The 25,199-nt window shown below is 43.7% G+C and overlaps 1 protein-coding gene across 6 annotated transcripts in view; it reads left to right on the forward strand.

Moving 5' to 3' along the window:
- Tspan5 (tetraspanin 5) overlaps positions 1 to 25,199 on the forward strand; it is a 167,461-nt gene that overhangs the window by 125,215 nt on the left and 17,047 nt on the right. For 5 of the 6 annotated variants that reach the window (XM_078021886.1, XM_078021888.1, XM_078021887.1 and 2 more), the window contains exon 2: positions 8,216 to 8,266. In XM_078021886.1, coding sequence (XP_077878012.1) covers positions 8,216 to 8,266 — 51 coding nt within the window. Of the gene's footprint in view, positions 1 to 8,214; positions 8,267 to 25,199 lie in introns of all 6 variants that reach the window. The other variant, XM_078021890.1, reaches the window with a different exon arrangement.

Below are 25,199 nucleotides of genomic sequence, written 5' to 3' on the forward strand. Positions count from 1 at the left end.
TGAAATTAGTGGATTTTCTAAGACTTTGTAGCCATTCTCTCAGAATTCATGAACCAGGTTGCTATGAAAGGAAATAGAGACAATTTCAAACTAGATTTGTTCATTTCTTTTAAATGCACACATATACTGTGTTCTTGGAAGGACCTTGCAGCTGTGGCTACACACCTGTAATCCCAGTGACTTGGAAGGTTGAGAAGAAGGATCACAAGTTCAAGGCCAGCCTCCGCGGCTTAGTGAGACTCTCATACACCTCACCAGACCCCTGCCTCAAAATATAAAATATATAAAGGACTGGGGATGTAACTCTGTGGTAAAGTATACTTGGGTTCAATCCCCAGTTCAAAAAAAAAAAAAAGAGAAAAGCAATTTCCATTCTGAAGCAGTTTTTACTCTGGTGGGAATAAGAGAATTAAGTGAAGGTCAGGTGTTGCTGCTGCCACTTTATTTGGGAACATGCTCTCTGGTTAACACAGTCCCTGTCATTGCTGCTATCTGGCACCAGGTAATGTCGCTCCTTTATAGTCCTGAGTGTATGCATGCATGTGCACATACGTGTGATCTGTCAAATAAGGGCTCACCTGACCAGAAGTTCAGAAGAGAGGGAGTGTCTGATCACATACACCAGCCGTTTTCGTTTTCTCATGTTGGCAGAGGCAGCTAGATTTCCCAGTGACCAGTTGTAGATGGTAGGGATAGAGAGGTCAGAAATATGAGGAAAGGGAAAGAACAGGGGACTAATATTTACAGAATGCTAACTATGCCAGGCACTGTGATGGGCTCTTGAATGTCATCAGTGCTCATGTGATCACATTGATCCCATAGTTGCCTTGTGCAGTTCTTCAGGTGCCATTAGTTATCTTTGATAGATAAGGACATCAGGGCTTTGGACGTCAAGAAACCTTCAAGAATTCTTTTTGTCTCAAGAGACACCACAGTCCTCACCATGGCCTGGGGGGCCCAGCACAGCCTGGCTTCTGTTACCCACTGTCCTGTGTGTTCCAGCCTCTTGGCCCAGCCACATGCCTGTGCCACGGGCCTTGGCCCAGACTGCCCACCACCTGGGATGCTGCTCCATTCTGTCCACCAGTCAGCTCCTTGACTCCTTCAGGTTTTTTTCTTACATGTAACTACTTTCTTCATGGAGACCCACCTTATGTGTGCTATTTTCATATGGTAACAGCTCTCTCTGCCTTCTGCCACACCCCCAGATCCTTATGCTGCTGTCTGTAGTGCTTCTCATCTTCCCAGATCCTAGGCAGTCCACTCTTCTGTGTTTCTCTTTTTATTGCCTTTCTCTCCCTGCACACCCCAACTAGCATGTCAAACCCGGAAAGAGCAGGCATTGCTGAATTTCCTGATTTATCCAAGGTCCACGCATGACTGCTGTGCTCATAGTAGATGCTCAATAAATATCTTCCCCATGGATGAAGAGCCACTCTAGAGGTCAGAGAAGTACGAAGCACTAGAGTCAGAGTTAAGCAGGGTAGGCTTAGGCCCTGCTGAGAAGGCCGTGGTTAGGGCACTGACTCCAGCCCAATGAGGAATGTCCTGTTTACAGATTTGAACTTAGGTGTCATGCCATCTTCTCATGAGGATTCCAGACAGTTTAAACCTATGAATTGGGGCATCAGGACCCGGTGGCAAAACTAGGATTGACTTTTTGTGTATTGAATTTTCCACGAGCCCACGTGGACTTCTTTGACATGGCAAGGATGATGCCCAGAGGCTTTTTATTCCTGAAATAAGTCCCTGCTCTATAAAGACATATATTTTGTTAGCCTAAGTATTTATTAGCACACTTGTGTGGTCTTCGCTACCCACCTGCCAGAACTGGGGTGTCATTCGGACTAAAGTGTCCGAAAATATCTAATAAAACGTACCTGGGCTACAGCTCTAGCAGAGGTGTATTTTCTCTTTCTTTCCTTCCTCAGTCATAGGTTTTAAATGTATCTCTTCTGTTTATTCAGGCACAGATGAAAATTTTCTTTAGAAATTCGACAGAAAACTAGTTTTTTTCCTTCCTTGGTTGTTTGAGATAATGTTTTTGAGGCTCCCATTTAGGTGAGAAGATTGACCTGATTTTGATTTCCCTCGACAGTGTTGACCTTGTACATTGTTATTTTGAGTCTGTTCACAGGATGCTGGACAGATGCCATGGACGTAACTGCTATTTTTTAAGCAAAGAGGATTGAAAGTGTCCATTTAGGAGCTTCCTATGAACTTTGATGAGCACCATACATATAGTTGTGCTTCTTTTTATGGATACAAGGAGTGGGGGTGGAAATGTATAGAAATTTTTAAATAATTTAGGTTTTCAAAGTACATAGGCTAAAATTCACTTCAAAGAGAACCCCAATAGCAGCCAAAATTCCCATAAAAGAAAATTGCCCTCCAGAAGTGCCACCATATCACGCTTGATTGTCTGAGAGTTCTTTTGTTCAAGAGGACATAGAGTTTGGAATTTGAACAGCCATAATCTCCGTGTGGAAGATGCCAGAAACATAGGTATTATACCTCCACCATCTCCAGTCACCACGGAAGATTTAAGTTTTACTTTTTTCAGTAGCTCCCTGTTCCGTCGCTTCTCTGCCACTCCTGGATAGGACCAGGTCTTACCTGCATTTCCCAAACCAGCTCCTTTTGGTTCCCATGGATCTGCTCTGGGTGCTAATCTTTTCTGCAACCCCACATCAGGGTTTTTCCAAAGCCTAAACCTTCTCAGCTTACCCTGCCCAGCATATGCAGACAGCCCTTAAGTAGCTTCCTATCCCTCCTGGGGTGATGGCCATAAAATCTGCCATAATTTCCTGTCACCCCCACCCTCACCTCTTTCTCTGGGCTCCAATCACACTAATCCTTGTACAGATCTGTTTATTTGTGATGCTTTTCTTCACACATGGATTTTGGTGATATTGGAGATAGAAACCAGGAGTGCTCTATCATTGAGCTACACCGATTTTTTTTGTTTTGTTTTGTTTTGTTTTGTTTTGTTTTGAGACAGGGTCTCACAAAGTTGCCGAGGCTGGCCTTAAACTTGTAATCCTCCTGCCTCAGCCTTCAGAGTTGCTGGAATTATAGGCATGCACTCCCCCTCCCCCTCCTCCCCCCAGCCTACCACATTCTCTTCCTGCTGCCTGAAACACACTCTCCCCTCCTTGTTTTACTTGTTCTCACCTTTCAGAATCCAGTCTGTGCACTCCTCGTTCAAGAAGTCTTCCTAGACCACTCACTGGGTCTACTCCCCTCTTAGAATCTTCCTTGACCTTGAATAATGCTTCTCCTTTGTAGCATCATCATGGACAATTTTACCTTTTACTGTGTGATTATTTAATTATTCTCTCTCTCTCTCTCTCTCTCTCTCTCTCTCTCTCACTGGATTATAAGCACATTGTAGGTGGGAACTATATCTGTTTTCTTTCTTCTTCTATTTTTTTTTTTTTTTGGTACCAAGGATTGAACCCAGGGGCATTTAACCACTAAGCCACATCCCCAGCCTTTTTGTATCTTATTTAGAGACGTGGTCTCACTAAGTTGCTGAACCTGGCATGTGCCACCATGCCTGGCTTGAATCTGTTTTCTTCTCTCTGTTTATTTCAAGAGAAAAGTAGCATCTAGTACAAATTAGGAAGCAAAACCATATGTGGTGAGGAACACCTGTAATCCCAGTGACTTGGGAGATTGAGGCAGGAGGACTGCAAGTTTGAGGCCATCTAGGGCAATTCAGCAAGATCCTGTCTCAAAATACCAAAAGGACTGGAGACCGAATTCAGTGGTATAGTGCTCTGGGTTCAATTGGAGTACCGTGGGGGTGGGGGGTGGGGAGAAAAGAAAAAGTAGGGACTTGTTTTTTTGTGGATGGATGGACGAGTGGCTTTTTGAAGTATTCATTTTTGTGCTACTTGGAATGTAGCACAAAAATGGAATCCAAGATGTTGGAGGTCTGACAGGATAAAAACAAACAGATACAGAAGAGATCTTCCATTTGTAGGCTCAGAGAAAGGTGAGCAGATGTGCTCATCCTGTCACTGTTTTCCTCTCCAGCTTTTCCCAAAGATCAACCCTGCTGCATCTTGTCTGCCAAGCCTGGTGGGCTTTCATCAGCAAGCCATTCTGTTTCCACCAAGGGCCATTCTCACGCCTTTCTGGACATTGATCCTGGACATTAAAGGAGCTACTTAGGGTCTTAGGGCATGAGAGTCATTACACTTCTCCATCCCTGAGCTTATTCTCTAGACACTTTATGCACATTAGGGAAGTACAGTTTGAGCATCCCCAGCACCAACATGACATCATGCTCAAAAGACTCAGAATTTTTTCTAATAGGGATATTCTACCAGTAAAGTCCAGGCAAATGTCCCCCCCCCAAAAAAAAAAAAAAAAAAACCCAAAAACCCACAAACTTCTGAAATCTGAAACAGTTGTGGTCCCAAGCATTTTGAATAAGGAATACTCATCTGGACTCTGATAGTTTTGAGCTAGTGTGGAGGAGTCAGATTTTTCGAGCCACCCTGCTCAGGCGCCAACTTGTGTGATCTTGGGGAAAATACTTAGTATTCCTAAGCTTATTTTGTAATCTGTAAAATGGGGTGACAGTACCTACTGCATGGGGTTGTTGTGCTGTCCTATTCTATAGAAACATAACACAAGCCACAGATGTCATTTACATTTCTCAGTGAGAATATGAAACAGGATAAATTATAGTATGTTTAATTTAACCCAAGAGATCCAAAATATTATCATTTCATCATGTAATCAATAATAAAACAACTACTAATGAGATATTTCACATTCTTTCTATTCATATTATAGCTTCAAATCTGGCGTACATGCAACATTTACCCGTATGTACTTTAGCTCATACTAACATTCAACCAATGTTGGCAAAATTATTGTTATTCATTTTGAAACATCAAAAATTGGGTGGACAAACATTCATAATGCACACTTGCATGTATTGCCAAATGAGAAGATGTCTCAGAATTATTTCTGATTCCATTTGAAGGGAATAAAGAGTTGCCTTGAAGAGTTCCCAGCTGTTCCCTATAAGTCAGCCTCTCTAGGTTTCAGAATGAGGTCAATTTGGTAGTTTATGGTTGCCTTTTCTTTGGGAGGTAGGGAAGGGGAAACTGCATGTGCTTCGAGTACTGCCTGCCTGTCTCTGGTTTTTTGGCTCTTCTCTGTTTAATTATTTGGAGCTGGAACAACTTGATTTTAAAACAAAACATATGGGCTGAGAGTAATTGGGAGGGCGTTTGCTAGTGATGTAGCACCAAAGGTATGTATCAAGTTGAGGCCCCACTTGCTTGCTTAGGTATCCAGCGTTTTCCCTTACTTCAAGATTGTACTCTTTTTCCAAATTCTTAAACACTTGTTTGGAAAGTCACAGTCAAAGCAGGAAATATTGGAGCAAGATTGTAAAGGAAATTGTGGATCTTCTTTAAATCTGAATTTTTTCTCTCTCCTTTTTGTAGAAAACCATTAGGTCCTACGCTATTTATATGATTCATAAAAGAAAAAAAGTTGTTTTTCAAAGTGCCAAGAGAAAAGAGAATTTTATTTAAAGGGGAGAGAGTCGAGTCCCCCGGTGAATTCTCTGTCCTTCTCCTTTCCTCCTTGGCTGGCGCCAATATAGAGAATTTCTGATCTACAATCAGTTCTTAGGTGAAGGCAAGACTTTTTGCCTCTTTTTTACCTTTTTGATGCCTCCTCTGCTTGCTGGGGGAGGAATTTATGATGTACTGATCATATCCCATATAATTTTAGCCTAAATGCTGCAACTTTTATGTGGGGGGAATGGGCACTTCTCAGGAGTGGTGAGTACCCGTGCCCATCTTAATCAACGCCTGCCCCTCCACTTAGAGGCTCTGTGCCTCTAAACAAGTTACGCAAACTCTCTAAGCCTCATTTTCCTCTCTCCTACAACAGAGGGTAAAAATAGTGTCTATTTCGAAATGAAATTGTTCTGAAGTATTACCGACAAGACACTAAGCACAGCTCCTGGCAACTAAGAAACACAAACAAATGTTGGCAATTAGATAAGGGCCCCCACTAGTAACCTTCTGCCCTCTTCAGCATCAAGAGGGACAATTGACCACTATGCCTTTTGCCACCACATCCCACTCATTGCTTGCAGGGACTATGTGTTGCATCAGGGCAGATAACCAAACAACTGTCCGTGAAGAACTTTCACATTAAAAAGTCGCCATGTCATTGGGATGAGTTTGATGTCATTGTGAGTGAAGTCAGAGCTTCAGCTGTGAGCGCTGGTGCTGCTTAGGTCCTGTGGAGTGCTGTGTATTCACTTGTCGGTGTATCTTCTATTTGCATGATAAGTATGTCCATAAAGCATTATGAGTATGACTATAACATCCTGAGTTGTTTTATTTGGGTATGTTTGCTGTTTGGGATCTGAAATGACACATGAAATAGCATTCTGACCAGTTTTTCTGCCAGGGTGATGAAAACAAGAATTATTTCTAAACACTCTATAGGAGCAAGGGTTGGAAGAACAGGGTCTTGGGTTTTTACAGATCAAGGACATGCTGAAGCTTTTCTGTATAGGGGTTTATGTATGTATTGCCTACACTCTTATTTATTGTCAGATAATTGTTGGGAGCTTTGGGACGTTCTGCTTTTAAAAACATGGCCACATTTCAGAGTAGTTAATTGTCTTCTTTCAGTCCCCTCTTTCCCTCTACTCCTGCTATTTTCCCACCCGGGTTTGGATTTATTAGCCATTGCCTCCAAAATGTCAGTAACTCCCTGCTGTGAGCAGCAAAGCCCCCTCCAGGTGGACAGTTCTCGGATTTCCCTGAAACCCTTAAGAATAACCACTCTCACTCTCATGTTCTCTGCAAATCCTCTCCTTGGACAGCTGGCCTGACATTTAACTTAATCAAGATGTTAATAAAACAAACAGTGGGTGCTGCCTCCATCAGACTTCTGCTTGTCACCTTCCCACTCTCTGTTCACTTAAGTGTTTGGAAAGGAAATCCAGAGTCACCATTGACAGTGAAGGTGAGGAGGGAGGAGAATCTTCCCTCACAGCCACTTACACCAGCTCCAGTCAGGGCTTTTCCAGTGGGTGGGCAGCCCCGAGTAGTGCGCCACCCAATCCGTGGCATCCGGATGATAAGACACCCCGTTATTTTAAGTACTATCCTGGGTGGGGGACCAAGCTATAAGATACCATCAACTTTAAGACACATTCCCGTTTCAGAGTTGTTAAGATTTAGGGAGGAAAATGTGCATCTTAGAGCCGATGGGATACAGTGAGAATTAATGAAAGTGGAATGTCTTCCCAGTTATCAGCTGCTGCCCTCCTGTCACCGCTTTCCCATCCTCAGTGCAGCTAATTGGCAGAACTGTGAGATGTGTGGTGTGTACGAGCTGTGCCTCTGCTGGGCTGGATGCGTCAAGTGATGCGTGGAGTTGGAGGACTGAGTTTAGACCCAAGAAGAGGCACGGAAGCTGTCTGACCTACCATTTAAGTAATTTAAGTTTCTGAAAAATACAAGAATATAGGAATTGAACTTGATCAGATTCTTGTTGCCTTTGAAGGAGTGATAAAGAATTGTCAGGGGAACTGGGTGCCTTTGCCGTTGATGATGGAGAGGAGAGGATTGTGGCTCCTCTGGCTTCAGGCGCTGCTTGTCGGTTTTCCAGTGAATGTCAGGCTTAGATTCATGGGAATACCACTGTTTTCTCTCCTACCCCTAGAAGTAGCATTCTGCATTGTTGATAACTGATTTCACTCAAGATTCTACCTAATGCCTGTTGTGAGGGTGTATGCCTGGAATTCTGGTGACTCAGGAGGCTGAGACAGGAGGATCGCAAGTTAGAGGCCAAACTTGGCAACTTAGTGAGGCCCTAAGCAATTTAGTGAGACTCTTGTCTCAAAATAAAAAAATAAACAGGGCTGGGGATGTGGCTCAGTGGTTAAGTGCTGCTGGGTTTAATCCCCAGTATGGGGTAGGGGTCTACCTTTCTACCTAAGTATTATTCTTTATATTGAATGACTTCTAAGCATCCTTCTTAATGTTGTAATAATTTAAGGCAGAGAGATTAAGGAATTTCTTTTCCTGGTAAAGGTGATTTAGAGGAAGCCATTTTCCAATCAGGTGAAGTGACAGAAGAATTGATTGGAGTCTTATCTGTATTAGCAAACACACAGTGTTCACCCTCATACTGACATTGCTTTCTTTCTTTCTTTCAGTTTTTGGGGATAGCATTTCTTGGAATTGGACTGTGGGCGTGGAATGAAAAAGTAAGTTGAATATCATGAAAATGCTCACATTTTGGTTAGAGTCTGTACGTGACATGTCTTTTTTTTTTTTTTTTTTTTTTTTGTCTTCGACGGCCGCAGAGTGTGAAGAATTATGGCTCTTTGATGAAAGAATGAATTCTTGAAAGATAAATGTTACATTTGCCAAGACTCTATAGGGATGGACCCTAAAATGATTACTGCATCAAAATAATTACAAAAGTAACAATATTCATGTGCAACAGAGAATGTGGTTGGAATTTAATCAGCTGGCCAGAGATCCATGTTCCCGCAGAGTATTTTTTACCCAGGCACAAAAATTTTAGTAATGCTTGAAAATATCACTAAACAACCTATATCCTCCCCACTCTGTTTTTACTTTTTAAAAATCCTTTAGAAGATGGCTCAAGCCATAAAACATGTTTTTTTTTTAGTGTGTAGTATGATAAATTATTAGCATGGGTTATGAAATAAGCCAGATAAAAATTCATGTTTGAAGATCAGATAAACTCATCATTGATGCTAAAAAATGCAAATAGGTGGATGCTAATTCTAAGTATTAAGAAATGTTCAAAGTCAATTGCCAAGTACAGTATAGTAAAGGGAGAAATCTGGAAATTCAGAGTAGCGTGTTCTACGTTACAGAGGGCTGGTGCTGTGCTGGGGCCTGTTTCTGTTCCAAGCAGCATACTTGTGAGGATGATGCCCCATGTTAACACCTCCACTAGACTTTCCATTGCATCTTTTAATTTTTCTCTACAACTTTCCCTACTAAGGCCACCACTAGAATTCAAAAATGAATGTGAACCCTTTTAATCTTCCTTGTTTGGAAGTGAAAGCGCTGGCAGCCTTGATCTGTCCTGGTATTTGCTATAGTCAAGCCTCACTGCCATCCACCTGGTGAGAGAGCAAGGATGTTTGGTTAGTTAAAAGTTCTTGTAAACTAAGGAGTGAGCTGAACTTTTCCCAGAAGACCATTGCTTCATCTCTTGGGTATTCACCCTGGAGCCTGATCAGGCCTGAAGCCAAAAGTTCTTTTGAAGTGATAGATGTATTAAGGACCATTATCAGTAGATAAAAATGAGAGAAACACTCAGAAGTTCCAGCAAACAAAAGACCTTCAGATGCCAGTGGGAATCTCCACAACTAAAACAACATGCAGATACACCTTCAGATAGACCTCCTAAAACGAAACTCAAATACTGAATTTTGAAAATGTGCTATTGGCGGGGATACAGCTCAGAGCTAGAGAGCACTTACACAGCGTGTGCGAGGCCCTGGGTTCTATCCCTGGTACCTCCCTCCCCCCCAAAAAAGAGAGAGATTTATTTACAAAATGCCATTGTAGTATACAAAATGTGTTTTGGAAAATGAACCTGCCCTGCATGCTTCTGAGGCAGGACTGTGATTATACCTGAAGTAAGACAAATTAAGTTTCCCCAAACAGATAATTTTATCTCCAGAAACTTTTCCATTGAATACTAATCTTCTCTTGGATTATGATTAGCTTCCACCTCATCCCAGTTAAGCTTAGGGATTTGTATTGGTGGAATCACAGAAATTTCCCTTCTAAAAGCCCTCTGGTTCGTTAAATGCCAGATAACACAGCTTTTTATAACTCCTTTAATAAGTGTCCATTTCTGTCTGCTTTGAAAAACTGCTGGGAGGTATTAAATGAACTAATTGCCTATTCTAGCAATAAACAGTTGATCATTTTATAGGGTTTTTTGATGAAATGTAATTATCTTTTATTTCATTCGTTGCCTTTTAAATGTCTCTTTTCTGATAAAAAATCACAAACTTCTAGTCTCACAAATCCAGAGCAAGGGGTGACACGGTGTTTCTCTTGAAGTCTGGAGTTACCTGCCAAGTCACCTAGCTACTGTGTAGCAGAACTTCATGAGCAAGGACCAGATCAGAGTAGCAGAGAATAAAGAAGGTATCCAGCCACACAAAAACCCAGTTTTGAGAGCACTAGCTGCATGTCTGTAACCTGGGCGTGGGGGATGCAACAGGGAATGAGCTTTCATTCTAGTGGGACATTTACCGGAAGCAGGTAATTGGCCAAGAATATGCACCTAGGTACCGGTGAGTGCTTGGAATTGGATTGTGGGCTCAGAAACATTAAGTATAGGGTGAGGGCTACTTTTAGAGTCTCTTCTAGATGGAGTCCTTGGCAACAGCCTCCCTGAGAAAGTGGCATTGGAGCAGAGACCAGAGAAAGTAAGAGAACTGTGCAGAGTAATGGGATAAGAGCATTCCAGAAGAGGGATAGCAAGTGCAGTGGTCCTGAGGCAGGGCCTGGGTGATTCCATTCAGTGACAGGAAGGAGCAAGGACAGGAAATAGGGGCTATGACTGGAGAGGTAGGCAGAGACCAGTTTGGGTGTATTCTAGGAATGAGAGGAGCCACCAGGGCATTTTGGTAAGGGAGGATCCCCATCTAACTCTTGGTTGCTATGTGGGAAAAGAACCAAGCTTTGGGGTTGGCTACAGACTGAATGTTGGTGACCTATATAATTTAAATGTCAAGGCCCTCATCCCCAATGTGATGAGGCTGTAGAGTGCAAATAGATCCTGATGGTAGAACTCTCATGAATAGGATTATGTCCTTATCAGAGGAGATGGTAAGAAGGGTCTCTCCATCCCCACCCACAACTGCCAGGAGAGTACATAACCAGGAATCAACCATCACTAGGCACCAAGGCTGTTAACATCTTCATCTTGGATTTCCTAGTCCCCAGAACTGTGAGAAATAATAGTGTTATTTAAGCCACCTGTCTGTGATGTTGATTGTAGCAGCCTGAATAGACGTGAGTTTAAATTCTGGCTCCTCCATTCACCATCTCCTCCAGGTGACTTTTGGGCAACTGGGTTTACTTCTCTGAGATGCCCTTTCCTTGTTTGTGCAATAGGACCACTTATCTCACCCGATAAGCTCCTTGTGAGCACAGGTTCAGGTTCCCTGGAGACGTGGCCCTTTCCTTTGGAAGCTTGACTACAGCACATTGGCTCCTGCATGGAGGCAACAGCAGAGGATGGTTTCTAAAGCTACCTCAAATTTTAGAGGGATTCCAAGCTCAGACCCATGCAACAGAGAGGACTGGATTTATTTGGGGTTCTCTTAAGGAGTATGTGATGTGCATAGATGACCTTAGTAACTACAAAGGCCACACCATTGAACTTGAACTCCTTTGGGTTAACCTCCACACTGGGATGTTTTGAGGAGAATCTCAACCAGTTTGAGGGCAGCAGGCAAGTGTGCCCCTGCTAAGCTGATAATATCAGTGGGTGAAACAGTAAATGCCCCAGACCAAGATGTGGTGATATTTAAAGGTAGCCTGGAGCGAAAGCCCTTAAACTGGGTCACAGATGGAAGGATCCAATTTCCACTGCAAGGATCAGATTTCCTAAACAGATGGAGCTTTATATTTAATTTAATTTATTTATTTAGCAGTAGTAGGGGTGGAACCCAGAGACACTCTACCACTGAGCTACATCCCCAGTCCTTTTAGTTTTTATTTTGATACAGGGTCTGCTAAATTGTCCAGGTTGGCCTTAAACTTTGATCCTCCTGCCTCAGTCTCCTTAGTAGCTGGGATTTCAGGTGTGTACCACCACACTCAGCTTAGATGGGGCTTTAAACATATTAACGTGGAGTACAGAAACTTTGGTGACAAAAATTATTACCACTCATACTTAATTTTTAAGATCATCAGAGTTTTAAACCTAGAGTGAATATTAGACATAATTATTAGATAATTCATTTCATCCAAATTCCAAATTGTCTGTGAATAGGCAAAGGATGCCTGTCTCCAGGGAAAGCAGGTTTATGTGGAATTTTTCAGTGATCATAGGACCTGCTGTTTGGAAGAACATTATAGTTGCGCAGCATGAATCACCTCTATAACAACACTCTGGCAACATCCAGCCATAATGAACTCATTCATTCAAATAAGATTATTTAGCACATAGATGTGACAGGGCTATTCTGGATCTAGGAATATGAAGATAATATGTTTTCAGTCATCAGAGAATTTACCCAATTGTAGGAAGGGTGTGTGTGTGTGTGTGTGTGTGTGTGTGTGTGTGTGTGTGTGTGTGTGTATGCATACAATGCATTCATGTGCACAAAACAAGACATTACCATAAATGCTAGTTAGGAGTGTACATACATTTAATAATTCTCACAGCAAACTACCCACCATTTCTGACTCTTTGGGTTGCTCCTACTATTGGAAAGAGCTTCCTTCCATCAAATTAGTCTCATCTCACTCATTGGTTCTGGATCTACCGGTTGGATCCTACAGCAAAAGTCCTTCTACATGTTAGCCCTTGAGGCAATTCAGGGTGGAGGTCTGGTTCCTTTGGAATTTCCAGACTAAACAGCTTCTCTGGGTGATCCTCACAGGCCTGGGCTGGAGTCCCTTTTCCGTCTTGGTCATGCTCCTCTGGCCTCCCTGAGTGTGTCTGTACTCTGGACAGGATGCTTTTGGGACATAGAGAATAAGGCTGCATCACACCCCCTCTCACATCATGAGATGTCTTTGAAGCTTGACACCCACTGTTGTTGATCACAGAATCCACAGCTTGCTGACAGTCCCAGGCTGGTCACAGATCTGGCTGCCTTACCACCCTGTGTCTGGCTGGTTTTCAAAGTCAAATGCAAGATTGCTCCTTTACACACTGATATGTCAGCCCACCTCTCTGCACCTGCTGAGATGGCTCTGAAGCCTCAATGTCCTCCAGCAGGTCACCTTTCCGCTCTGCTTGGCTTCAGCTGCACAAGGTGGTCAACATCCTCCCTTAATTCCTCCTTGTGCATGAGGCCTTCCTGTAGCCTGTTCCTGGCCCCCATGCCACCTGGAAATTCCAGTTCACTAAGTCTGGGAGGGGCCCTGGGATAAGCCTCTAGTTGTCACTGGTAAAAACCATTTTGAGCAGGCCAAGGACATAGCTGACAACTTGTCACTGGGATTTTCTCCAGAGGTGACACTCATTCACTTAAGTTTGCTCTTGGGTGTTATTAATCAAGTTCTTTTTTTTTTTTTTTAATTTTGGGGCTTATAACCAGGGTCACTTAACCACTGAGCCACATCTCCAACTCTTTTTATTTCTTATTTTGAGACAGGGTCTTGCCAAGTTGCTTAGGGCCTCACTAAAGTGCTGAGGCTAGCCTCAAACTTGCCATTCACATGCCTCCATCTCCTGAGTCACTGGGATTACGGGTGTGTGCCACCATGCCTGGCAATCAAGCCATCTATTTGCCATTGCATCAGACTATTTTTCTGTACCCTGTCTTTGTAGATAGACTGTATCCTTCCCTTTTTCTGAGTAACCAACCTCAGGACTTAGTGACACTTGGCAGTGTCTCACCGAGTCTACCCTAGATCCTGGAGCATATCATGTACTCACCCAGATACATGGGTCCCTTATCAGCAGAGCAGAGATGAAGGCAGGGTACCTTGTTCCTCTCTTCTAGAAACACTTTCCTCACTTGGCTTCCTCCTGCTGCTCCCACCTGCAGGCAGTGCCTTCCCACACAGCTTTGCTGCTTCTACCTCACCTCCCTCACCTCCCTCACCTCTAAACTGTAGTTGCCCCAGGCTGTAGCCTGAGACCACTGCTCTGTCTTCCCTTTCTTCCAGAGATCCCAGCTAGGCTTGGGGCCTGCACACTAGGCATCATGCCTGACTTCCAAGTTTACACTTTTGGTCCCAACCTCATCTGAATTTCAGATTCATACCCAGGGGCACACCTGAGGTCTCTACGTCAGTGTCCCAAGGGCTTCTGAAACACACATCTGAGACAGCACTCCTATCCCAGCCCCCACAATCTGCCCTTTGCAATTGCAGTAAATGGCAACTCCATCTTTCCACTTGTTCAGATAACCTTGACACCATTCTCTCTTTTCTTCTTATCACGTTCCCTATATCAGCAAATGCACTGTCAGCTGTACCTTGAAACTATACTGAGAATCTCATTTCTTCTCACCACCACCACTGTTTTTGCCCTGGTCTCACCAGCCACGACATCCTGCCTGCATTAGTTAAAAAACCTTCCAGTTATTTCTCTGCCTCTGCTCAGATCCTGTTACCCACCCCAGGCCTGTCTCCATGTTGCAGTCAGAATGAACCTTTAAATATGTAAGATGGATCCAGTAGCTTCTCCTTCCAAATCCTCCTATGAGCTTATCATTTTACTCAAAGCTATATGCGGTGCCCACAGCCTTTCTGACTTTACCTCCCATACTGAGCCCCCCATTTCTGTGGTCCATTCCCCTACATCCAAACATGCCCCACTACCCCAGAGCCTTTGTACCTGTGTGTCCTGTGCCTAGTAGGCTCTTTTATAGAAAGCATTCCTCACTAGAAAGCAAGTTCACTGAAGGAATTTTTGTTTTCTGCTATTCTCTAGTACCTAGAATGTTAAATGGCATATGGTAGTGTTCAAGAAATATTGTTCATGAAAGAATAAGCAAATGAACAATGAAAGCATTCTTATAAACCCTGGCTTATTTTGTGGCCTCTATCATTGAATTATAAAAGTCAGTAATTTCTTGGGATCACTAGTGACCTATATTGAGACTTCTTATAGCATAGAGGATGTAAAATTACATGTGGTTTCTAATGTCGGATGTGAGACTGGCACAGTCTTAGAAATGGCAAATTCATAGGGCTGGGATTGTGGCTCAGTGGTAGAGCACTTGCCTCCCACGCATGAGGTCCTGGGTTCAATCCTCAGCACTGCATAAAAACAAATAAATAAAAAATAAAGATATGAGTCCATCTACTAATAAAAAAAAATATTAAAAAAAGAAATGGCAAATTCATAAATTCCAGTTATCAGAAAAGAAAATAGCCATTTGTTTCTGTCACAGAAGTGGAAATCTGAATGTGGTTCCCTCACTTCATGAGAAAGCTAAGGTGCCTTTTCTTTTCCATTTTGCCCAACTATTACTTAGCTCTTGGATGGCCGGGAGGGAGAGCCATACATGACTATTGGTTCCAAGAGAGGACAGGGCCAGTCAAGTTGTTGAGGGAAGGGGAGAATCGAGCTTTTTGGAATAGGAAAATTGCCTTCCCTGACCTTTAGTGAGGATGGGGTTCCCATTGCTCATCCTGCAATCTTGAACATAGCCCTGGCCACTGGGCAGAGGGGATATCCAGGCCTGGCTGCCTGTCTCCTTTTCTCTAGCACTAGGCCTTACGGTGACCACCCAGAGGATGTTTGTGAACAAATGAATGAGAACATGCAAAAGAGCTTTATACAATGGAAAATGCTACACAGGAAAAAATAGCTCTGTATAAAGGGGTTTCGTTTTCACTTCTGAAAGGGAAGGATGACATTCTGTTTCAAAGGTGAAGAAACTGGAGGCCTGGAGATGTTAAGCTGGACATCTTTCCTTCCACTTCCCTTTCAGTGCTTCCCGCCCGCCCTTGTGCTCCCTTGATTGGGTTCTCTAGGGCAGAATGGGAAGGAAAGATCTGGTGCTCAGAGCTCCTTCCGGGAGGGAGAAATTAAAAGAATGGGAACTTAGCCCCCGGTTGCTATTCTCTGTGGCTTTCCTGTAAATAGGAAAGACTCTTTCTCCTGGAGGCTTTTTCCAGCCCACGGCCTGGGACTGTAAATCTCATTCTAGAACGCTTCCTTTGCTTCCTATCATGGTCCCACAGTAGAATCACCCTGAGAATCCTTCCCCATCTTTCCAGGAAAGGACATTAGGGACCGTGAGATTCAGTGCTTTAAGGAGTTCAAGTTCTTGTCTGGAGTAGGTAGCGGGTGGGAGGGTTACCCAGATGACTTGAATAGGAAAATGGACTCCTCCGCTTTCAAGGCGTGGTGGGGAGATATCTCGGACATACTGAAAAGACTTCTGCAAAGATTTCATTTTATTGACGGAAGCATAGTATGTTCGTCTGCCACTATCTTTCCTTCTCAGTTATCCACATAATCCTCTCAAGTTCATTCCCTGTTGCATCTGAAGAGCTGGATGGCAAACAGCTCTTGGTCAGTGCCTGGAAAATTACCCTGTGCTCTGACCTGCTGTAATCAGCATGTCAACAGTGCATGACATGTCACAAAAAATAGTTTTTTTTTTCTCTCTTTGTACCTCCCTTTAAACTTTATTCAAAGGAACTTCCCTAAGAAAATTCAGGTTGGTCCAAATTTTAATGATTTTGTGGTTTATTCTCAGATATCTGTCACTGTCCTCCTCTCACTTTGAGGCACAGATCCAGGCTCAGTTATTACACAGGACTGGGTAACAATCAAAATGCCCAACCTCACTTTGCATAGCACCGTCCTCCCTGGCCCAGGCCCATCTGCCTTGGGCCTGGAGGAGGGGAGGGGATGTGGGCCTTGGGCCCTCTTCCTCCTCTCCTCTCCCCCACTCACCAGAGTCTCCTGCCCATTTCCTGCCCTGGCAGAGTGGGATGGGGGTTTGCTTTCTGGGCCTGGCAGATGTTAAAGTGGGGGTGATGTCTTGGTCTTTTTGAAACTTCCCTGCTGGGTTCCTCTGCCTGGTGGTTCCTCTGAGCTTGGTCATGTCTGGGTGGTTGGCCACCTGCCAGCCTCCTCTCAGACCTGGTCTCTCTCTCAGCCAGTGCACCTCTGAGCTCTGCCTTCAGAGGTCTCTTCTTACCCTGTGGGCAGCCCTGTCTGACAGGAGCATCAGGACAACCCCAAGCTGCCTCTTCTATGTTGCCCTCATGTTTCCTCTTGGACGCAACCATCTGTGAATGAGGTCATCCCACCTCACCTGTACCCCTCCACATGCACCTCTGCCCGACACCAGGGCATCAGCCAGCTCCTCTCCCTGGATTCCCAGGGCAAGAACCAGCCCACACACCCCAGGGCCCTTCCCAGGCAGTCAGACCCCTAATTTTCACATGTCTCAACTGCAGACTCCCAATTCAGAGCTCCAAGGGTCCCCTTGAATGTCCTCACTAGGGTTAGAGTCAGAAGGAAGGTGTCCCCACCCTGCCCTCGCCCCTGAGAGTGGTATCACTCAGCACAGCAGCTGCTTTCTTCAGAGAAGTCTCATCCCCTCACACAGTCATCCCACTGACCCCTTTCTGTTTGCCTGATTTCACTGGGGTCTGTGAGAGAAAGGAGTAGAGGTCGAGTGTGGAGGGCGGGAGGGCTTATTAGCTCCTACTCACTTTGATCTTCCTGGTGATCAGTGAAATCTGATGGACTTTTCTTAAAATCTTGGAAACAGATACATGCTGTTAGGTTGGCGATAAGACTCTCCTTCCCCTCTGCTGCCCGCTGTCTTCACGCAGTAGAGCATAGTGGGTGGTTATAGCACACTGTTCAGAGGTTAGGTGGCTTGGGCTCAAATTCTTGCTCTGGGCTGGGGATGTGGCTCAAGCGGTAGTGCGCTTGCCTGGCATGCGTGCTGCCCGGGTTGGATCCTCAGCACCACATACCAACAAAGATGTTGTGTCCGCTGAAAACTAAAGAATAAATATTAAAATTCTCTCTTTCTCTTTCTCTTAAAAAAAATTCTTGCTCTGCCACTCTCTTGCCTGGGTGAGCTTGTGTGTTTCCTCATGGGGATACCTGTGCCCAGCTGTTGGGTTTGTTGTGAGGGTGAAGCAAAGCAGAGAGCTCTGCGTCCGGCTGAGTCAGTGCTCAGCAGTGTGGCTCTTTGGTCACTGCTTTGGCTCGGGCTCCCAGCAGCTTTCACCTGGATTGCCACAGCCCCTTAGGTGCTTGCATGTCCCCTAAACTGCTGCCTGGGCACTTTCTACATGTGCAAGTGGTTGGGCCTTTCTCTCCTCAAAATACAGTAGATGCAAATCCAGCCTTACCCTGCCAGCCTCTTTTCCTCTCGCCACTTGTCACACTCACACATAGATACCATGTTGGGCCAACACCTGTCACCTTGTCTTTATACTTGCTGATACAACCTGCCCCTCCATCTGCCCCCCATGACACACGGTGCCAGGTCCTCTGTGCAGCACACTCTGTTTCGGTTTCTCCCCTCTAGACCCAGCTCCCCTAGGGAGTCACTGTGTCATTTACTCTAAGTGCCCATGATTAACACAACACCTGGCCCCCACAGGCGATCCTATTGGAGTGTGAACTCAGCAATCAAATGAGTGGTACACCTCTATGGCTTCAGAATAGATGATCACGGCCACTAGACTAGACCTTGCTTTTTTTTTTTTTTTTTTCCCACTTTAGTTTTGGAGCACCAGGATCAAAGCCGGTCTTAGTCTGCTCAGGCTCTTGTGACAAAAATACAATAGACTGGGGAGCTTTCACCACAGGCATTTCTTTCTCACAGTTGCAGAGTCTTTAAGTCCAAGATGAAGGTGTTGACCAGTTCAGTTCCTGGGGAGGGCTCTCTTGGTTGGCAGATGGATGCTCCCAGTGGCAGAGCAAGAGAGGGTGGGTTCCGTCTCTTCCTCTTCTTTTAAAGACACTTAACTCATCATGGGGTTCCCATCCTCAAGAGCCTCCCAAAGCTAATCACCTACAGAGGCCCCATCTACTATCACACTAAGGGTTAGGGCTTTAACCTATGAATTTGAATAATAATAGCAGTCTCTCTTATTATTCAGTTTAAACTTTATGCTAGCCTGGAATGTTCCTAGGTACATCTTCCCTTTTCAGAGTGTGCACATGAACATTCTGAGGAATGGCTAGAAAACCATGCAGAACTTCTGAAAGGTGGCACTTGGGCATGTGACTATTCCCGTGTTGGTACAGTAATCACACCAGTGCATGCTGGGAGAGAGGTTTCCCTGCCTGTGGACAACCAGCTGATGGGACTTGGTGCAGCTGCCTCTGGAGCAGCTACTTGGTTGTGGGATTTTATGTAGATCACCTAAAAAGATTATCATCATTCCTTCTGAAAGGCAGGTCATGACCATTCTTATCTGCAAGAAAAGATTACTGAGTCTCACTGATAACCTTTTTGTTTTTCTTTCTCTTACCTTTTTTTATTTAAAAAAAGAATTTTTTTTTTTTTTGAGATAGGCTCTTTGTGGCTCCAACTTATGCTCCTCCCTCCTCAGCCGCCCAAGAAGCTGGGATTACAAGCATGCGTCACCACATTCAGCAATCACCCCAATCACCTTCCTTGATAAGATAAACCGGGAAGGAACCACATGCCTTTGAAGATACCTGTCTTCCTGAAGACTTGCCTCTTTGTCAGGCCATGAGCCAAGCTGCTCTTGTTCCCTCATGTCTAGGACTCTTCAAGTCTAACAAGCTTTCTCCTCATCCCTAGTCCTTCCTGTGGCCTCTGCGTCAGTTTCTTAGATAGGTAAAGGTTTGGGGTTTTGCAGAGTGGCTTCACCCAGTAACTTTTTTTGAGGGTGTTTGATAAATTTCTGTAGGGGAAGGCTTCTCTCTGGTCCTCTGGCCCCTACTTGGTCTTTGTGTGGACATTGTTTGAAACCACAATTCCAGTTCTCCAGGACCACCCCTGAGTCACTGCATTTTCTTTGAAATGCCAGACCTAGTCTCCCTTTCTTAAGAAGAAAATGCTTATCTCCCTCTTACTCTGGGGAAAGTGTTGTCAGTGCCACCCCAGGAAGGCCTGATTTATGGAGGGCTGTGTGAATCAGGACCCTGTCTCATAAATCTCCAAGGGGTCCATCTGGCCTGACTTTGCATACACATTTCATATGCCTGCCTCTCTGTTTCTCATCCAGCAGTTGAAAGGAATGTGCTTGTATACGCAAAAGCAGAAGAGTCCCAGACCTCAGGGTGTATTAGTGCTATTTTTGTATTTCTTTTCTGTGTGGGTTGACAGAGAAGAAGCTGAAACTTGCCAGGTGGCACACAGAGGCTGCTCTGTGCTGGTGGTGAAAAAAAAAAAACACACACACACAGACACTCCTGAAGTTTATTGGTTTGGAACCCTCTGGAGCTTTGTTTGCCTTTTCCATTTATGCCCATGCCTAGAAACCTCTGTCAAGAAGAAATCATTACTCAGAACATATTCCTTTATTGCAGAACCATAGGGAGAAGCTGCTTAAATTCCTTGCTGAATGATTAAAGTACTGACGAGGAGATGGACATAAATGGGGAGGCTGGATGATTTTTCACATTCTTTCAAAGGCATACTATGTTCATCAAACCCTGGGACAGCCAGATCTCACAGGGCACAGGATGTGGTTCAGCAGCTGAAGGTCATTCAAGAGTAGTGACTCCAATACCTAATATGTCCAGCCAGCCCCCTGGCAGCAGAGGTGTCCTTGCTCCTGGTTCTGTGCACTACCACAGTACCTGCTTGTTGATTGTACCCACCTGCCTACTGCAGACACTGACTTCTCTTTCTTCTCTGCAACACCATGCCTATGTGCTCTTAGCTTCCACTGTCTTGTGGCTTCTGCCTGCTCCTGGATTTTGCTTATTCGTGGCTTCCTCCTTCTGCCTTTCTCTGCATGTCTTAGATTATTCCCAGTTCCTCTCCCAAAAATCTGATGAGCATTCCCTAATCACTGTCACCTCCATTAGGAATGATCATCAGATATAGCTGTGCCTTTCCTTAGAAGGGACTCAGAAAGAACAAGTGCTCACATCAAAATAGATTCTTCAACACAGTCGGATTAAAATTTGTCTTAGATGCCTTTGTAGCACCCAATGACTTCCTCCTGTTCTAATAAAATAGTGATAAAGGGTGATAAATTTTTATTGAGTTCTTACCATGTGCTAAGAACTTGATGTTTGGATTTACTTGGAGTATTTACTTCATCCTTATAATAGTCTTATGACATAGGGTACCATTTCACTTATGTGGAAAATGAGACTTAGGCAGATGAGATAATGTGTCCAAGATCACATAGATAACAAGAGGAGGAATGGGGATTCAAAGTAAGGTAGTCAGATAAAAAGTGCCTGCTTGGATGTGGAGTAAAGGGGACCCTTGCACAGTGTTGGTGGAAATGTAAAAAATTAGTGCAGCCATTATGGAGAACAGCCCCCTGGCAGCATGAGGTTCTTCAAAAAACTAAAAAGAGAGCTACCCTGTAATCCAGCTATCCCACTTCTGGGTATATACCCAAAGGAAATGAAGTCAATATACTGAAGAGAGTTCCACAGTCCCAGATTCATTGCAGTGGCTGTTCAAAATAGCCAAGAAACAGAAACAACCTAAGCACCCATCACTGGATGATTGGGTAAAGAAAATGTGGTATGTATACATAAAGAATACTGTTTAGCCTTTAAAAAAATTCCATCATTTATATGACATTATGTTGCAAAATGAGCCAGGCACAGAAAAACAAATTCTACATGGTCTCACTTAAATGTGGAATCTAAAAAACTCAAGCTTACAGAAGCAGAGAGTAGAGTGTGGTATCTGGGGGCCAGGGAGAGTAGGGGTGAAAGTGGGGCGAGGAAAGATTGGGCATCCAGTTACAGTTAGATAGGAATAAGCATCTCTGATGTGCTTTTGCACAACAGGGTGACTGTAGGTAATGATAATGCACTGCATGTTTTAAAAAGAAGATTTTGAGTGTGGACACCACAAAGAAATGTTTGAGTAGATGTTTACCTTGACTTAACATTGTACAGTATATACTCATATCAAAACATGTCATGCTACCTCATAAGTACATGCAGTTTTTATGTCTTTGTGTTTTCATTTTTAAATGTAAACTTGAAAAAAGACAATATGGTCACTATTGTAGTGTCCTGTTGGTCTGCGCCACTCTTAACCTTGTCTGAGCTACCCTGCTTGCTACATTTAGAATCTTGGAGGAAACTGCAAAAGAGCCCCAGGAGCTGGAGTGCTGTACAGGATGATTTGTGCAGGTTGAAGACTCTGGAATGCTCTTTGCCCCACTCTGAAGTAGCCTGTCTAAATGAATGAAATACCAGTCTCCCTGTTCCATAATGGACACACATGGATACCTTTTTGTTTGCTGGCTGCTTTACTTCTGTTATAATGATGATTGCCTCCACCATGTTCCATTAATATGTCTTATTTCTGTTTAGACACATATTGGTCTCTGCTGAGGGGTACTGTTGAATACCTCATGGATAGTGGGAATCTCCTGTTTTCACTGGAGCATCATTTCTTTAGGGCTGTAGGTTGATAAAGCCAATTTGTGGAATGGCCAAGATGTTGATTATATTCGTTTCTTTCAACTTTTAAACTGACTGCTGTTCATTTCTTCTTTATAGCAGTGCCATAGGTTCTGGTCAATTTGTTTTTCCTGTGCTGCCTGTTGTACCAACAGCTGTAGGCTACAGGTGGGAGAGAAGACCAAGGGAACTAAGAGCAGTGATATTCAAACATACCGTTGAATATTAAGATAATATTAATATTAATATTAATATTAATTGATATCTTAATATTAATATCTTTATTATATGTTTAGTAATTCCTCCTATATTACGAATCTGTACTCCTTTGAACATATTTTTCTTGTAATCTGCAATCTTGATCTCTGGCTCTTATTCTGTCTCTGCTGTTCCTGTTCAGAACCCCACTTCTGTGTCAATGAAAACAAATAGTTAAAGGAAGTACATGTCAGTAACAAAGTACCTGAACTGCTAATTTCACTGATGATACTGGACTGAGAGAGAGTTAACATGAACGAAGACTATTAATGCTGGTTTAGTTGCTGGGTTGACTTGACACATCAGCCAGCTGGGTAAATTGCCATTCTAAATCCAGCACTTCCTTCTACCATTGTGTGCTCCTGGCCCCCAGAGCACTTCTCTTCCCTGTGGTCTCTGGTTAGGGCCATTTGTGTGTGTGCTACTCCCCTGATGTTTCCCTGCCCCCACATGCACGTTTGCTGAAGCATGGTTTATTCAAAGCTATTGTGTTGGGTAGAACTCAAATGATGCAAACGGAAGACCCACATAGAACCCTCTTAAGCAATCAAGGGGTGTCTTCTGAGGGTTCCCAGAGTGACACTCAGGACTCTAGGACAGGCCTCCAACCTCTAGGCCCTGGGATTTATTCTGCCATCAGGAATTTTCCCTCCCTACCTCTCTCTTTGTTCATTCCTAAGCTCTGGCTTTCTGTTTCTCACTGTAGGCTAACTTTCTCCAAGTGGTAAAAAAAACATGACATTCTGCACATGGCTCCAGAGTTTGGCATTTTACAGTTTCAGCCTCTTGTAAATCCTGGCATCCCAATAAGGGGACTCAAGGCTTCTCAGCTCTCATGGGGCAGTGGGCTCATGTGAGGAAGGACATCTCCAAGGGGGCTGTGGAGTGGATTGAGGGGAAAGACATCCTTCCAGGAGGAGGAGGAGAAGGAGATGTTGCAGGTTTCCCCAAGACTAGGTGTCTGCCGGTGTTGTTCTTGCACATTCCTGAGGATTTACCACAAATCCGACGGCCTATTTTAAATCACTTGGCAGACTCAACTGTAATCTTAGATTTTTTTTTCTTCCAGCTTCTTGTCAACTACAAGCTTTAATTATAATTATTCTTCCACAAGCATGTACGAGCACTTCTTTCTCATTTGTCAAATTGAGCTTAACAAAATTACAATGTACATTGAGAGACCCCTCTTGAAGACACGGAAGGCAGACCTGTCTTCTCCCCATCATTTTCGTAATCCAGAGTCATTGCTTTAGATGATGTTCGGCTCACCTGAATCTCTGTGTAATCTGCTGCTCCGCAGTGAGCCTTTGGACACTTTGCACAGATGAAAGAGCTGGTCTTCTCTCCCTCTTCATTTAGGTAGTAAGCCCAATTCCAAGGGAGAGAAAACAGTCATTGGGCATCAACTTCGACACTATGTGCTTCAAGACTTGAGTTAATTATATACTGAATTCTTGCAAAATGCTGAGAGTGGATGTAATGGATTCTTACCACAAAAACGATAACTGTTAGGAAATGCATGTTAGCTAGATTTAGTCATTCTACTGTGTGTGTGTGTGTGTGTGTGTGTGCGCGCGTGTGTGTGTGTGTGTGCGCGCGTGTGTGTGTGTGTGTGTGTGTGTGTGCACATACATACTTTAAAACATTTTGCAGGGTAAGTACATATAATTTTGCTTGTCAATTAAAATGTCTTAAATAAATAAAATATATCTTCTTTCCATCAAAAAAAAAAGATTTTAATTAGTTTACAACTGATATCTACCTGGGTATATCCTGAATCCAATAAAAATAAAGTTCTTGGTAGTCTATCTTATGCTTCTCAGAATTATAGTTCCCCAAGCTCTTCATAGTATCTGTCTCCAGCCCCATCTTTTGCTGGAATTTAGAATTAAATGAGTAGAATCCGCAGTCCAGCTAGGCCCCCAAATGATTGTCGTTTCCATGGAAACAGTTGAAGGCCTCTCAATTAAAATTGCCCCTGCAGGCTAGAGAGAGTAAGTATTAAAATGAGTTTGTCTGAGAAGCCAAATTCTCATCCTCCAAATTAAACCCCCAGCGGACAAATAATCTAGGAATCTACTGATCGTTGGGATCATAATTTTTTTGCCTTTTGGGGAGGAATTTTTTCTTGATATTTTAGGGCACATGGATGTTTGTTTGCTTGCTTTGCAAAACCGCCCAGATAATTGTCTCTGTTGTCCACAGAGCTCTTTGTGTACTACCCAGAATCATGGAAGAGTGTTTGGGAACAATCTGATCTTTGCTCAGACTTGAGTGTGAGTCACAAAAAGCCCATTAAAAATGGATGAAATCACAGCACAGTCTTAAGTTGGAAGGAGCCTAAAGGTCATTAAGTCCCAACTTCCGGTCCACTCTATGAATCCTTCCTAGAACACAGTTGAGAGGTCCCCAGCCTCAGCTGCCCATGGAGGGAAACCTGTAACCCTAAGGGCAGCCTTTACTCTTCAAGGCTAGAGTCCCGGTGGTTTTTGAAATGCCTCCTTAAGATGGAACCAGTGCCTTTGTCATTTCCATCTCTGCTACCTCCTCTTTCAGGTGCCAAATTAATAAAGTCTAAGTCTTCTCCCATAATGAAGTTTTAGCTTTTTATATTTTAAGAATAGTGT

The sequence above is a fragment of the Ictidomys tridecemlineatus genome, chromosome 9 (assembly GCF_052094955.1).
Source record: "Ictidomys tridecemlineatus isolate mIctTri1 chromosome 9, mIctTri1.hap1, whole genome shotgun sequence".
Classification (NCBI taxonomy): domain Eukaryota; kingdom Metazoa; phylum Chordata; class Mammalia; order Rodentia; family Sciuridae; genus Ictidomys; species Ictidomys tridecemlineatus.